The sequence below is a fragment of the Ptychodera flava genome, chromosome 12 (assembly GCF_041260155.1).
Source record: "Ptychodera flava strain L36383 chromosome 12, AS_Pfla_20210202, whole genome shotgun sequence".
In the NCBI taxonomy this organism is placed as follows: Eukaryota; Metazoa; Hemichordata; class Enteropneusta; family Ptychoderidae; genus Ptychodera; species Ptychodera flava.
Window position 1 is genome coordinate 38,561,944 of NC_091939.1, and position 16,006 is coordinate 38,577,949.

The 16,006-nt window shown below is 34.5% G+C and overlaps 1 protein-coding gene across 9 annotated transcripts in view; it reads left to right on the forward strand.

Moving 5' to 3' along the window:
* Positions 1-16,006, forward strand: part of LOC139145821 (voltage-dependent calcium channel subunit alpha-2/delta-3-like) — a 59,934-nt gene that overhangs the window by 26,857 nt on the left and 17,071 nt on the right. For 3 of the 9 annotated variants that reach the window (XM_070717219.1, XM_070717224.1, XM_070717220.1), the window contains 11 exons: positions 395-487; positions 995-1,039; positions 5,298-5,354; positions 5,655-5,735; positions 7,559-7,714; positions 10,875-10,946; positions 11,309-11,370; positions 11,776-11,843; positions 12,670-12,721; positions 13,448-13,557; positions 14,559-14,661. In XM_070717219.1, the coding sequence (XP_070573320.1) occupies positions 395-487; positions 995-1,039; positions 5,298-5,354; positions 5,655-5,735; positions 7,559-7,714; positions 10,875-10,946; positions 11,309-11,370; positions 11,776-11,843; positions 12,670-12,721; positions 13,448-13,557; positions 14,559-14,661 (899 nt within the window). The remainder of the gene's footprint in view (positions 1-394; positions 488-994; positions 1,040-5,297; positions 5,355-5,654; positions 5,736-7,558; positions 7,715-10,874; positions 10,947-11,308; positions 11,371-11,775; positions 11,844-12,669; positions 12,722-13,447; positions 13,558-14,558; positions 14,662-16,006) is intronic. The other 6 variants (XM_070717221.1, XM_070717225.1, XM_070717222.1 and 3 more) reach the window with 3 other exon arrangements.

A 16,006-nucleotide genomic window follows, 5' to 3' on the forward strand; every position in this document is an offset into this window, starting at 1 on the left:
TTGTCAATACCAGTGAATTTTGTGATGTCACTCCACCAGATTATCACTGATAATGCATCCAACATTGTGACCCCACATGTTTTCTACATCTATGAAGTCACTGTCATTGCCAAACCTATAGAATAATAGCAATAATGTACCCTTTCCTGGCCCATAATGAACAAAAGCAAACTTTGCGAAACCCCATAATGTACAAGGCAAAGCCTCGATTACCATAGGTCGTGCAAAGTTTGCTTTCATCAACCATTATGGGCTAGGAGGTGGTAGATTATTACTTAAATCTAAAGACATAAAGTGTCATTATCAGCCATGCTATAAAGTATAAAATGTGATTAATCATTTTCAAAGAACTTCTTGTTTTCATTTTGCATCCTTTTTTGTGACTTTTTTCTAGAAATATATCCATGTTCTAAGTCGACCAATGGTAATAAACAAGACACATGACACAGTGTGGACCAATGTTTACATGGACCAGGCGGTAAATGAGGTTCTTTATCGTTTCTTTTTTACTCTTGTACACTCTGCATCATATTGAGCACATTGGTCGGGACTTGCCTCAGATAAGTAAATCATCAAATTATTGTTTATGGTTAAAATATTACAACGATGTAAAATTTCTGCTTGCACATTTTTATGTGCATAAAATGAGTTTCCTCAGCTTTAATAGATTAATCAGACCAAATTTTCTGTTTCCTCTAGACTTGTGAATGTTAAGGGCCATTTGGTTTCAAATTGTTATATGAGGGTTTTCCTAGCCACTGCAGTTTACTGGTAGCAAGAAAAAAAATTATTCATCTGTTTTGTGCAATTTTTTTCATTGAGCGTATTCCTACTAATGTATTTTCTAAAACTTTTTGTGTGATACTGACTCTTTTTACGAGTGTTTTAGAATTTCTTTAGCTTTTTACACACCGACTGGATACTTTGAGCAAGCACTAGGAATTAACAGTCACATAGCCAAGTTACGAAAGATGTGTCTTGTGTTTGTTCAAAGCATCCTGTCAATAGAACAGATTTGAAGCAGATGTTACTGAAGGAGGTAGGAAACTAGTGTTTTCTAAACAACCATATCATATCCGTCACCATTTTAAAATCATTTTGTAATTGTCATGAAATTCCCCTATCATCATTTTGACTTGCAACCAGTACTGCCCATATCATCTATCCCACATATGGATATTATATGTGCAACAATATGATGTTGACGTGTATAAAATATCTACATTTCTTCTCTATACAACTTAATGCATGTACTCTGTAGACATCAAGAAATGTGCAGATCAAAAGTTGCATGTTCAATCTTGCATGCCTGATGAACATTCTAAGAAATTGAAATCAAGATGAAACCTGCCAAGACAATTAACAAATCATCATACATTGATTAAGAATTCATTATTCATAAGTTCATATTCAAAATGACTGATATTTCATCATTGTGCAACATCTGACATAAGTTTTATTGAAGTTGTAGATGATAGCATGATGAAATGATGCATGGTTAGACAAAATTCATCTTTCTAGAACAGTTGTCATGCCAACTTCACTCTATCTAGACCAATGTACTTGTCTCATGTATTCTGTATGGAGTCAATACTCAATGAATGCTGTACATCCTGGTGAGGTATAACACTTACTATTTTTGCATGTTTACTGAAAATGCAATGACTTCTGTGAAATAGAAACCAATCATCATGGTAATTTGGTTGCCAAGCAACATGCATGCCAGACATTACCAGAAGATCCAGAGTATGATGTCACTAACAACTGGATCCTTGTTTCAACTCGATGTCACATGACTGTCACATGACTACTTCTCATCATTGCATAAGTCATTTATCATTCTATCCTTTCTTGTAACTTTCCAATTAAGTTATCAGTGTTTGAGCAGCAATCTTGTTGCGGCATTTCATATTCCAATATTACTATCTCCATTCTATCTTTATCTCTATGTTTACATATCATTGACTTCAGTGTACTCTTACAACGAACATTTTGTCTGTTTTGTTCAAAGCTACCAATACCTGTAGTTGACTCTTTGCAATTTGCAATGCTTTGAGCTTAAGCAAATGTGATATTGTGCAAGTTAATAATACAGTGTGATAGCATTGTCATTGTCTTACATTTATGTAACCTGATTGTGACAATTATGAACGTCAGCCTAGAGTAGGTGCCCTTCTACACACATACTGATTGAATAGTGAAAAATTGTTGAGTTATAATGTCTTTGGTCACCATCTTTGATTGGTTTTGGACAAGGTAAAGTTTGAGTGCAGGATTCCCTGATGACCAGCATAAAAAAATCTTCTTGATAAACATTTTGTAATTCTTGGTGTTAGCAGTAAATCTTAACTTGGACAGATTCTGTTTCTCTTCTCTTCACAAGTTGGATTTTATTTTGGTGAAGGAAAAACTCATCAATTTGATACAATAATGCTGAATTACCTGGCATGTATGCTTCTGTCTGTCACTAATGGGTTTAATTTCCAACTTTTTCCATTGGCAATTTGTCCTGGACAGCGGGTAACTGTACATATCCCATTTCTACTGTCTCAATATTTCTTACAGATTCACACCATTTTTGGAGTTACATCATCTGCACTTTATCTTTAAGGAAAACATTTCACGGCATTTTCCGTTTATAGTTAATTACTCCTTCCTATCCCTGGATTCACATTTGCATACTATTGTAATAATTTCACTTTTACTTTTACATCACCTACTATGCCATGGTCAAACTGACGTAGAAATAATATATCCAAATAAAAGATCAATTTCTGAACGTATGAAAGTTCTGGAGTAATTAAATGTTAATCTGTTGAAATTCAAGATCTTTCCAAAGAGTTTAGTAGTTGATTATGATAATAGCAATGAATGAAGTTGCAGATAAATCATGTATTACTCAGTGTTGCAAAATGAGCAGAATTTTGGGCAAATAGCATTTGGTTTTTTCGGCCTGTGTTTATTTCTCCAGATAAACAATTCAGACATTTAAATGTGACATCCAGTTTTCATCGACAAATCAGTACAACAAAGAACCAGTTTCCAAAAATCCAGTAAATTCACTTGAAAACAGTCCTTTCAGAACACGTGTTATGCCTGCATTCATTACCACAATTTTGACTTTACAGATTATGTGACCAGTGATTACAGAGAGCATTGATTCTGCTGTATATCATACAAATCTAAGACTTTGATGATGTAGATATAAAGTGAAATTCCCCCCAAATGAAGTAATGTTCATACTAAAACTATTCTTCTGAGATAACAGATCAAGGAATCTACTGAATATAATTCTGTTTCTTACCTAATGCATCAGTAATTTGTGAAAGCCTCTGAAACTAACCGATATACAGTGACTTTTTAAATGATTCTTAGGAATTTTTTATATTATTAGCTACAAATCTTGCACAGTAATGTAAAACAATTCATTAGATTTAGAATTCAACACAAACATTTATTGGTATTTCATTGAACCTTTGTGTAGAAATATCATTGAAAGAATTTAATTTTTTTTCCATGACATGTTGAAAGCTGTTCCTCAAAAATAGCACTTTGTGAGATTAGATTTTTTCTTATTAATTTCATCATTCTAAGTTGTTTGCCTTTATTCAGTTAGTATGTGGTACAAACCAGCTACAACAAGAATATTGTCATGTGATGAGAATTTTTTATGGACAAGTTTGATGTACTATTCACTCAGCTGCAAGATTCTTCCAAGAATCATCTCACCAAGGGATTCGTTCAAAACGGATAAATTGTCAGGCAGAATTTCCAAGTTGACTGCTGCAATGAATATTTTTGATTCATGATAGGAATGAGCTGTTCTGATGTCACATCTTAATGTGATTTATATGAATTTTAATTAGATCTGTGAATGGATTTGAAGTCATCAAACTGGACATTATGGCTAACATTGTAATGTTTAAAATCCAATTTCCTTCATCATAATCTGTGATATGTGCTTGAAAACTTGTTAATTTACTAATCATTCTATGTATCAGACATACAATGTCGTGTTATTATCTGTAATCTAGCGTCTCCAAAATTTCAAATTTTCATTCAAGAAACATTTTAAAATCTGTTGTTCAGATATGTTCAATTAATGACAGTTGAGTGTCAACATTGTAAGATTTCAATAACCACACAGATGTATAGATATACTATTGGCAGTTGATGTATGTTTCCATGGGTACAGACAAGCCACTTTAGTACACACAATAACTCATATCAATATATCAGCATTTGATAGGGACATCATAAATAAATAGCGTCAATTTTTCCCATATAGATGTAATATTTTGATATAAGTTTGCAAAGGAAGTAAACTGTAATATTTTTCTTCAGTTATATTTTACAATATGAAGTGTCCCATCCATCATTGCCATTATTGAATTTGATCATGTGATTCATGGCTACAGTTGACCAAATTTTAAAGCATCATCAAAACTTAACATGTACAATGCCAGATGAATTTTTTTCTACAAAGTAGCAATAGCAGAACAAAGATAATGTTAGTCAAACTGGTCAACAAAGATGTGTTTCCATCTGAACTTTTAAGCAATGTGTTACATTTTGGAACACCAAATTCAGACACTACTATTTGCTGCCAGAAAAAAGCAACAATAATACTAGGATGTTCCCGTTTAGGTTATTTTCAAAACAATCAATTCTAAAAGGAACATAACAGCAAGAAATGTTATTACATATATTCATATTAATACTGTAGCAAGCATTGAAACATCTAAATTGCTTGGTTCAAATTATACCAGGTCCTCTAAATATACAAAGTTAGTCACTGTAATATACTACACAACAGTATACTGTTAGGTACCATTGTGTAGCAACATTGTAAACATTTTTACCATAAGATTGATTCTGCATGGGTTATTTTTCACATTATGAAACCTGTTTGCATCACATCACAAGGTAAACCACTTTGTCCTATGTGTTCAGTGTGCTCAGCTTGCGTGCTTGCTTCATTATCGTATTGTCTGTTTGTCTGTCAACAAACTCCCAGCATCACACACAGTAAACATCCATGTAACTGTAAGATTCTGTTCCTGTTTTTTTTTTCATTAGAGAAAATAATGTGTCTTCACAATATTATGAATATCTTCAAACCAGTAAAGAAATTCGTTTTGAATTTCCACACTTCCTGAATATCAAAGAATGTGATGAAATAATTTATAAACTATTTTTTTAGGTTTTGGTTGAATTTCCCAGATGAGTACAACGTATAGATTTCTGTGTGGTTGACTAAGGTTATTTTGTAATTTGTGACTGGTTTCTGTTTACAGGGGCTAGCACTTATGACTACCGTGGCACAACCTGTATTCAATAATAAAAATAAAACAGTAAGTGCATTTAATATACTAATTATGATAGAGGAGTGGGTGATTATCGTCAATGAATGTTTAAAATGAATAAATAAATGAATGTTTGGATGATTACAGACTGAGTTACAAATGTACATGATCAGACCTCTGTTACTACAATATTGGATGTCAAGATGTTCAGTTGCGATAAGAATGTGGAAAACAAGATTTTCCCTTTTATTCATCATGGATACTTTGCGTGCCATAGATGATAGAAGTATGATATTATTGGGAGATTACAAAAATCACAAACAATGTGACAACTGTCTTTTGTTGTAGCTGGATCAAGGTATTCTCCTAGGAGTTGTTGGAGTTGATGTGCCTGTCTTTGAACTTCTGAAACTGACACCACCATACAAGGTCAGTAAAGCATACGCTTTTAAAAACCTATTAAGTGTGGTTTGTTTGTTTATTGCATTTCAAGGCCTCCGGCCCATCTGCAGAGGAGTTACACGTCAAAAAATGTAAATAAATTAAAGTTTATTATTAAGTGTGGTGTCTCCATGTGAAGACCCATCATCACACATCACTAGCCTCTTCACCAAATCATACAATAGAAGATTGATATGTTACTGCCAAAGACCAACTGACAGAAACTGTGGATTAGGATCATACAGCTTGATTCTGAATTATTGTCTTCACATTCTAAAGTGCAGTTATTGTTTCAAATTTAAGGAAGTGTTCTCCAGTTATTTACAATAATCTCATACTTATAGCAAAATATTTTATTTATGCAATGGAAACAAATAATAGGAAACCATCATTTTCTCTGTATTTGCTACCAACAATAAATGACAATGGAGAACTCTTACACTGTTATAATAAGGAATTGTGTGTTAACACAAATCCAGTTTGTAAGTCCACGGAGCTAGCTGCCTGCAGAACAACATGTCCTGAAGTCACTTTGCATTGCTGACGTAGACATCTTATACTGGTTATCTATCTACTCATCTGCTATCTAGCTACCATCTTTCTTGCGCACGGCACTTGACCTAATCCTTGCTGCAAGCTTCTTGTCCAAGTTCATTCATTCTAGGCCATCGGGCTGTCTGCCAAGCTATCCCGCCACCATCCCCATCTCCTCCTTGGTTCCACTAGTCTGCTTCCCACCGTGGGCCGTCCATTGCATGTACCCCCACTCAAGAAGGTGGTCTCCACCGGCCTGGTGGAACCACTTTCACTTTCGGCTTTCCAAAGGTCTGCAAACACAACTTTGCAACCCAAACCTTTGCCCAGGAAGCAGACTGGCGGAGACCCCTCACCCAATCTTTGAGTTATTTTGTGCTTAGTTTTGAAATGGTTTTTGCCTAGATTTTACTTTCGTAGTTTTGCTTGACATTGTATTTTTCCGTAGTTAGGTTATCACTGCTTTGTATTTGTCCACTGTTGCTTATTAAATTCTTTTAACACCATATCCTGTGTAGCGGTGTGTGCTTACAAATCTTGTTTTCCTTTTTGACAATCACTGTGATCTCCCTATACCATTACCAATAAAACATCTTCAAATGAAATAAAACTAACCAAAACTGTAAACTGTAACAATTTCAATGATTATGTCACACTTTATTCTAATGCTGATTGACATTTTATCCTTTTGTGAAATCAATGAAATTAATGATATATAGCTTTAATTCTTATTTCAAAAACGATATGCTGGAAATAAATCTGTTGAAATAAATAAACTTGCAGCTTGATGAAACTTGACTGGACTTGTACATGTATCCTTGTGAGTTTTGTTGCAATACACTTTGCTGTAATACACTTTGCTGTATGCTCTAATCGTTATAAGTACAGCAAAGTTGATGGAAATTTTGAGGACAAATGTAAAATTTAAAGTCAGAGATAACAAATTGTATGAATCATGGAACATACAATACAGCTGATTAAGCGGAGAGGCAACAGAGAGAACCACTTGGCCAAATCCCCACTCTCAAAAAAAAGAGAGATTCAATAAAACCAAGCTAAGTTGTTACTAACTGAGACCCTTCACAGGATGTAGAGTTCATGAAACATTCACGCTTGTACACTCACTATCACACATCGCACACAAACTTTATTGAAGCAATGAATACAGCACTTCAACTTGGCGAAAAACAGAATTTCTGTAATGTTTTATATTTGTATATTCACATGTACTGACTTGAAATAAATAAACTTGTCTACGTATGTTAATGTTTTTGCAGCTTGGTGTCAATGGATATTCTTTCGCTGTAACCAACAATGGCTACCTCTTGTTCCATCCTGACATTCGACCTCTGTATGGACCAGACGACAGCCTGAAAACAAACTACAACAGTGTAGATTTGGCAGAGGTTGAACTATCTGATGAAAGAGACGAGGTAATGTTTCATTCACAAGTTCATATCCGTGAGAATAATGTGCGTAGCTGCAATGACATTTTGATGTGTCTTGTAACTTGCTGGGAGTCAAAAAACATTATTTGAATCATCGTTTGTTCTTGAACGAAAATTGTCCATACATTAAATACATATCAAATAGATTAATGTAGTAATTGTGGCCTGAACGGAAATTCTCAAACGTTTGCTCAAACTTTCACTTAAAAACTTTAAACAATTTTCCTTAAGTTTGCTTTCAAAAATAAAAATCAGGGGTCACTGTGCAAATTTTGCATAATAGAGAAACAAAAAAATTTTCTTCAATTCATTGCAATTCAAACTGATCGTGGTACGCTCTGTTGAGAGAAATTAATTTTCAATTTTCAGTCTAAGCAAGAAAACAGATTTCACATTCTGGAATGAGTCAACACAGTACTGTCAACAGGCAAGCAAAGTATTGAAAGGGTTTAAAAATCTGAAGATTCTTCTAGCTTTAATGTTTGCAAAGTTATCAGTATCAGATATGCTAATACATATATCAGTTTAAAAAGACTATGTACCATAAATTAAATACCTTGCTGTTATTTGTTATGTTAGATGAGCAAATCCAGTAATTCAGTGATACTTTTGACTCCTAGCAAGTTACAAGGCACCAGTCTTGCTGGACTGTGCTATATTTAGTGTGAGTCAACATCAGAAACACCAACATCAGAAACACCAATATTTCTGTAGTTCACACTCATATACTGATCTATAAGACTTGTACCATTAAATACAACTTCAGAGTCTGTGGCAAAAAATTGCAATTCCTAAACTTCAGATCAGGTATCAAGTTAATTGTTGTTTTCTATTTCAAGATACATAGATTGTTTACTTTAATGTTTATTGATATGTTGTGCATTATGCTGTCCATATATAACATTAAAAGAACATTTTCATGAAGCATTCAGTCAGTGTTTTGTAGATAGAGTAATTTCAGATTCTATTTTTGGCAGCATAAATATTTCCATGGTTACTGCATAGCAACCACACCATTACTGGATATTGCAGAGACAAGTTAGATTTTCTAACCTGTATATATGCTAAATGCATTTAATATGGTGTATTGTGCAAAGTTAGTACCGCATTATACATATTCAACACAAGTTCTGTAATCCTTCAATAGAAACCATCATCTGTAACAAAAACTTTGATATTTATCACAGTGACTTTCAAAAAGTAATGACTTTGTAGAGTTAATGACATATTTTTTCTAGAGCAGGAACTTGGAAAGTTTAATTTTGTAAGAAATGGACTTTGGAATTCTTTTACTTACATCATATAAAGTCAAGCAGTGCTATCAAGTGCCATAGAGATCAGTTGCCTTCTATAAAAGTCTTCTGTTTAGTTAAAGAAACATACTCTTGCAAGTTATAAACTTGCACATTCAAACTATTGAAACATACCACATGATAATATCAAACAAACACTGCATGCTATTTGTCATTTTTGTTTCTGCATGCATTTCACATCTGTACCCATCACTTGACATCATCTGCAGTATGTCATGAACATGACAAACACTACATCGCACCATGGCAGCAATGCCGAGACAAACAGGCATGGATGGTCTTATAACAGGGCTCTCTACACCTGGCACCATAGCAACCACGCCAAGCACTGAGTATGAACAGTTCAATGCCGCTGATTTTCTTTACAATGTCGACTATGACATGCAGGTGAAGCTACTACAGCAATTCATATTTCAACTCAACTAACAAAACCTAGAGTTGAACAGTAACTATCTATGTTACAGTGTGAAATTAATGTTTAACACTTCCTTTAATCTACAATATCATATTTACTATTACTGAAATCAATGCACGAATTGTTAATTTAATATTTGTGTGACAGGGTTCCAAATACACAGTGCCCATTGACAGTGCTGAAGTAAACACTATTCTTTTGATGCACTTTTTCCAAAGGCCACCATATTGTTTCCATGCCAATTCCAGGCAACGAGAAAAAGACTAAAGTGATCATCATGAACTCACATCTGTACACGCAAATGTGTATTAAAACTGATTACATTTACAACCATGCTCTACACTCACCAGATTTGGTCATTAAATATTCAGATAACTTAAAAATTGCCCAAACAAAAAGTTGTATTTCTGAAACATTGAAATATTAAATTCTGATGTTGACAAAATATTCTGTTGTGTTTGAAACTATAGTGAGGTACATCATCTACATTACCACCAATATCATTTGAAAGATGATGATACATCATCTACGTTACCACCAATATCATTTGAAAGATGATGGTACATCATCTACGTTACCACCAATATCATTTGAAAGATGATGGTACATCAGATGATCACTTGTTTTAACTATTATTAGTAGAAAAAAGAGGTTTGATACATTTAAAGTTAAAACAACTTTTTAAAAGGATTATTTATGATATTCAATATGGACAACAAGGAAATTCAAATTGCTGATCACTTCAATGTTGGTTGTGCCTAGATAACTTTTGCTTATTCTTTGTATTCATAAGTTAAAATGTTTATGAATACAGTAGACGCACAATCATGTTGGCAGCAGCCACAAAAATCAACATTTTACATAAATATGACAATGGTTGAAAATATTTTGATATAAAATACATCCTATTGTCAGTTGAGAAAGCCATCCTCATCAAAATTTTGAAATCAATGTATTTTGTTCGCAGTGCTTCAACAAAAGAGCAAGTCATCTGTTGATATGTACATGTTTACCATATACGGTGATTTGTGTTATCTGTGTACTAAGAGACACTTTTTACTAATACTGTGTTCACAAGAAGTTTTGAGACGCAGAATCCACTTGTAGATGCAAATGAGGTTTTTCTCAGCTTCTAGGCCTGCCATTAGTATTAATGTAATGACAACTAATTCATCTTACTAACATAATTTTTTTATATTACTCACACTTCTTCAGGTTTTAATGAATGTCGTGGTTTTGATGTTGTTGTGCTTGTTAGACACATTTAATAGTGTTCTTTTATTTTGTCAAAGCATAACAGTACTGGTAGATGAACATCCATTGTTGTTTAACGAAGACAATACGCAGTAACTTGCCTCTGTGCATGCATGATGTCATGTCCATGATTAACATCCTTACATCTGATTTTTATTGACAGCTACGAACAGCAATGGTGAACAGAACAACAGGTTCTTTGACCATGGAGGTGAAACTTCATCTTTCAAATTTGGTAAGGATGACAATTGTGTTTATCAGCAGGGAATTCAAACATATGTCTTTGAGAATTTCCTTGTATTCTCCTGATATGTTCAAGAATCTTGCATTACTCACACCTTTATCCCAATCAAGTCAAAATTGGGACATAATAGAATTTTATTTCAATTGCCAATCTCCCAATAATCATTACTTAGATTTACCTGCAAGATTCATCACAGAATTGGAACTATAATTGTTCAATCCGTATTCTGACCAGTGTTGTCAGTATTGTAATACTGTTTAATTATAATATTAGAAGTTTTGGTTGAAGCAGAAAATAAGCAAGCAATTAAGTATGAAGAGACAAAGTCTTTTTTGTTTTCTTTTGATTTGCAGCAACGAGCAACGACAAGAAGTCACAGTTACTACTACACAGACTTGAAAGATACACCATTCAGGTAATTAGTATTCAGCCAATCAGAGTTGAAAGATACGCCATTCAGGTAATTAGTATTCAGCCAATCAGAGTTGAAAGATACACCATTCAGGTAATTAGTATTCAGCCAATCAGACTTGAAAGATACACCATTCAGGTAATTAGTATTCAGCCAATCAGAGTTCATATTGATGGTTTGTAATTGGATTTCTGTGGTACATCTTTTGTGCATTGCATTACAATATCTGTAAACAATATGGTAACTTCATGATTTATTAACCTGTTTCAATCACAAGAACTTAGAATATATTCTTACCGGGTTTTGAAATGAACAAGGTTTTATAATTGCATCAATAATCAATTATGTCACTTGTGTAGACATTGTTAAGTAACTATATCAAACTATCTTTCATTTTCATTCTTACAGTCTTGGTATAGTGTTGGTAAATGATTATGGTCAATTTATCATTGAGCCAAACTTGTCTTTGAAAGAGGGTAAGTCAAATATATTCAACACTACAAACTTGATTTAACCCTCAAAGTTTTACATCATGCATATCACTTTTTATACGACAATCATACAGTTGGTACAATTAGTGTCATCATGTATTTGACATATCACAAGGTGCAAACTATGAAGTAACTATGAAAATGTACCGTAAAGGATGCATGATGACACTGGTGCAGCGTATCACCCGATGTGCTTATTATTATTATACATCTAACATTCGTGGCTGGGGCATCAAATTGTCAGAGTTGTGACCGTTTAAGTGCAATGTAAACAATTTTTCTTCCGATTTATGGTGCAAGCGCAGAACACTATCTCAGATGGCCTCTGCAAGTTCTGGAGTGTGTGCACTACACTCTTACATACAGAGTGCACGCGAGACATTTTCTGGCACTCATCCCATGGGTCCCTTGAAATCATTCAACAGTGAACACGCATTTACAGCCGCTGGGGATGGGACGCCTGGAAACCGTACATGTTATTGAATGCACGTTCCATACAGATTTTTTAGCGTATGCAAATTCTATTGTTCTCAATGGTAGATGTATAATAAGTTGTTATTTCCACCACATGTTGTTATTTCAAATCTTCATACTTTATCATAACTTGGATATTCAGATCTAGAATTTGTAGGCAAGAAGCTGCTTTAGCCCCTATGGGCAGAGAACTTATCCAGGCCAGTGATGACAGGTCAGAATTTACAACAAGAACATGTAAAACTTTAGAAGTATTTACCGTTGAATTCTTGTCCACTTTACTGATTGACAAATTTCCCATCATACACCTTTTACACCCTTTATTTCTCCATTGCAGGATTGAAATCTCTGACTGAGAAGCCAATAACTTTAGCTGCAGCCCGCCAATGGTAAGGCACTTCTCATTGTATACCATCGGTACATCTTAAGAAAGAGTAGGGTTGCCTGCTGTTTTGTGAACGTAGTTCTTATGTTTATCATTCTTCCTAAGATGGAAGAACTTCATTGTACCTTTTTGGAACTACTTCCTCACAATCTACATTGTATTTTGTAGAAATTCAGACAAGAGATGTATGTCAAACCAAATGCAAAATGGAGATATTTTAAAATTGTCATTATCTCTTCTGAATGAAAATCTGTTGACAATAAGTTGTTGTTTTTCTCTGTAAAGGTACCGGAACTTTGACTTTACTGCTAAAAATGTATAGACGGCAACTCAGTCTTCTTTGTGATTTAGGGTAGAATGCGCCTCGGGGACAGATATTTGAACTCTCAGATTTATACAATTCTTTTCTGCTCTGCCACTTGTGGGAGCTTATTTTGAAGACAAAAAAACTTTCATTGTCTTAGTTTCCTAAAATTTGAAATTTAATTTTCCCAAAATAGAGTTAACACAGGGATGGCGGCCATTTTGAATTTCAAATATTGTAAAATGTTGGGCAATTAGTTTCACTGGTTCCAAACTTTGCTATTATTGATAAGAGAATGGCTGAAAATTTCATTTAGGAAAATTTGAGCAAAAGTTTAAGTCTTTCACTTTCAAGGCACATACTACTTGAATTAAAACAAATGTTGATCACCTCAGCCTTAATGAATATCATTTTGTGTATATGAAGGATATACTGTCGTCTTGGAAGCGAAGAAGCCCAAGTTATGTCAAAGTTAGAGAGGATTGTCCAGTATGTCAATGCAACCGAAACTGATGATGAGGAGTATATTAAAAAATGTAAGTCATTGGTCAAATATTCTTCAAACTACCCATAATGCAACACCAAACCATCAAATGTCTGTGTATTTCAAGAGTCTAGATGGTTCTGGCCATCTTGAAGAAACATGATGTGATCCTGTCCGCTTGATTTCTATTTTGAAATTTTAGTGATTACAGGTATTAGCTGCAGCGTATGTCTGACTAATTTATGCATAGTTACAAAACAATAAACAATTTATGCTCAGCACCAAAGCAATAACTTGTCTAATGATGCTAATGAATGCATTTTGGAATCAGATTCTTGTATTGACTCTTACTTGGCTTTTAAAGAGTCAGTAACTCTAACTTTTGGTGAATTTAATCATTATTTTTATTTTGTATGCCAATTGCAAATTCTTGTTCTACTCCCAAAAGCATGTTGAAACGCCCTCTATTTAGCTTGTTAACACAGCGTCTATATACCGGTATGTAAAATACACTGTTATTGTCTACACTTGAATTCTTCTAGTCCAGACCAGAATTCATTTGTCAACAATAAAAGTACGTGGACAGGCTGAGTTGACATGTATCTCAACATGCTTTGCGGAGTAGAACAAAAAAGTGAAGTTGACATTAAAAACAAAAATAGTTCAAAATTCATCAAAAGTCAGAGTTCTAGTCCTTTAAAAAGCATATGTATTTGTTTGTATCATCATGTGACACGAAAATGGTTCTATTTATCCCTTGTAAAACAGCTTTTCCTTAGAGTTTATTTGTTTCTATATTGTTTCCTGATCTATAAGTGGATGCCATTTGGCACTGTCGATGGCAAAATGAATAAACAAACATCCCTAGGAAAATATAAAACCAAAGAAAATTAATCAACCTTGTAATAGTTGTTCTTCCAAAGTTTTACCCTTTCACCACTATGGTTTGGCCTAAACTTATTGTTATTGATGGTGAGTGTGGACCTATCTACAGGGAACTGGGGTGAACAGGTTAACAGTTCTATGTCCCTTTTGCATTTGTTTTGATGGCAGGTAATCCGGATCTGATTAAACAGGTGTTGTTTGATGCAAACATGACATTAGCAGTGGAGGAGTACTGGGAAGCTCAATTTGACAACAAGGAAAGCAATATCAGGTAGGCATTCAATGTCAGGTAGACATTCAATGTCAGGTAGGCATTCAATGTCATGTAGGCATTCAATATCAGGTAGGCATTCAATGTCAGGTAGGCATTCAATGTCAGGTAGGCATTCAATGTCAGGTAGGCATTCAATGTCAGGTAGCATTCAATATCAGGTAGACATTCAATGTCAGGTAGGCATTCAATGTCAGGTAGACATTCAATGTCAGGTAGGCATTCAATGTCAGGTAGACATTCAATGTCAGGTAGCATTCAATGTCAGGTAGGCATTCAATGTCAGGTAGGCATTCAATGTCAGGTAGGCATTCAATGTCAGGTAGCATTCAATGTCAGGTAGGCATTCAATGTCAGGTAGGCATTCAATGTCAGGTAGACATTCAATATCAGGTAGCATTCAATGTCAGGTAGACATTCAATGTCAGGTAGCATTCAATGTCAGGTAGACATTCAATGTCAGGTAGACATTCAATGTCAGGTAGCATTCAATGTCAGGTAGACATTCAATGTCAGGTATTCAATGTCAGGTAGCCATTCAATGTCAGGTAGGCATTCAATGTCAGGTAGACATTCAATGTCAGGTAGGCATTCAATATCAGGTAGACATTCAATGTCAGGTAGGCATTCAATGTCAGGTAGGCATTCAATGTCAGGTAGGCATTCAATGTCAGGTAGACATTCAATGTCAGGTAGGCATTCAATGTCAGGTAGCCATTCAATGTCAGGTAGGCATTCAATGTCAGGTAGGCATTCAATGTCAGGTAGGCATTCAATGTCAGGTAGGCATTCAATGTCAGGTAGGCATTCAATATCAGGTAGACATTCAATGTCAGGTAGCATTCAATGTCAGGTAGGCATTCAATGTCAGGTAGGCATTCAATGTCAGGTAGACATTCAATGTCATTCAATGTCAGGTAGGCATTCAATGTCATTCAATATCAGGTAGGCATTCAATGTCATTCAATGTCAGGTGGCATTCAATGTCAGGTAGGCATTCAATATCAGGTAGGCATTCAATGTCAGGTAGGCATTCAATGTCATTCAATGTCAGGTAGGCATTCAATGTCAGGTAGGCATTCAATGTCAGGTAGACATTTGATGTCAGGTAGGCATTCAATATCAGGTTGACATTGAAAAAGACAACAGACAGCTTTGATCATGACACTAATTGTATGTTGCCTCATGAATGATGAAACCATGCAATTCTATTCCTAATAATAGATACTTCAATTATGATGTAAACTATTATTTTATGTCAAGTTTATCATTGCATGTGTTAGTGAATCTGATTTCCAAACATCATATTTCTCAAACCTTTTAACAGTACATTGTCACGTATCTT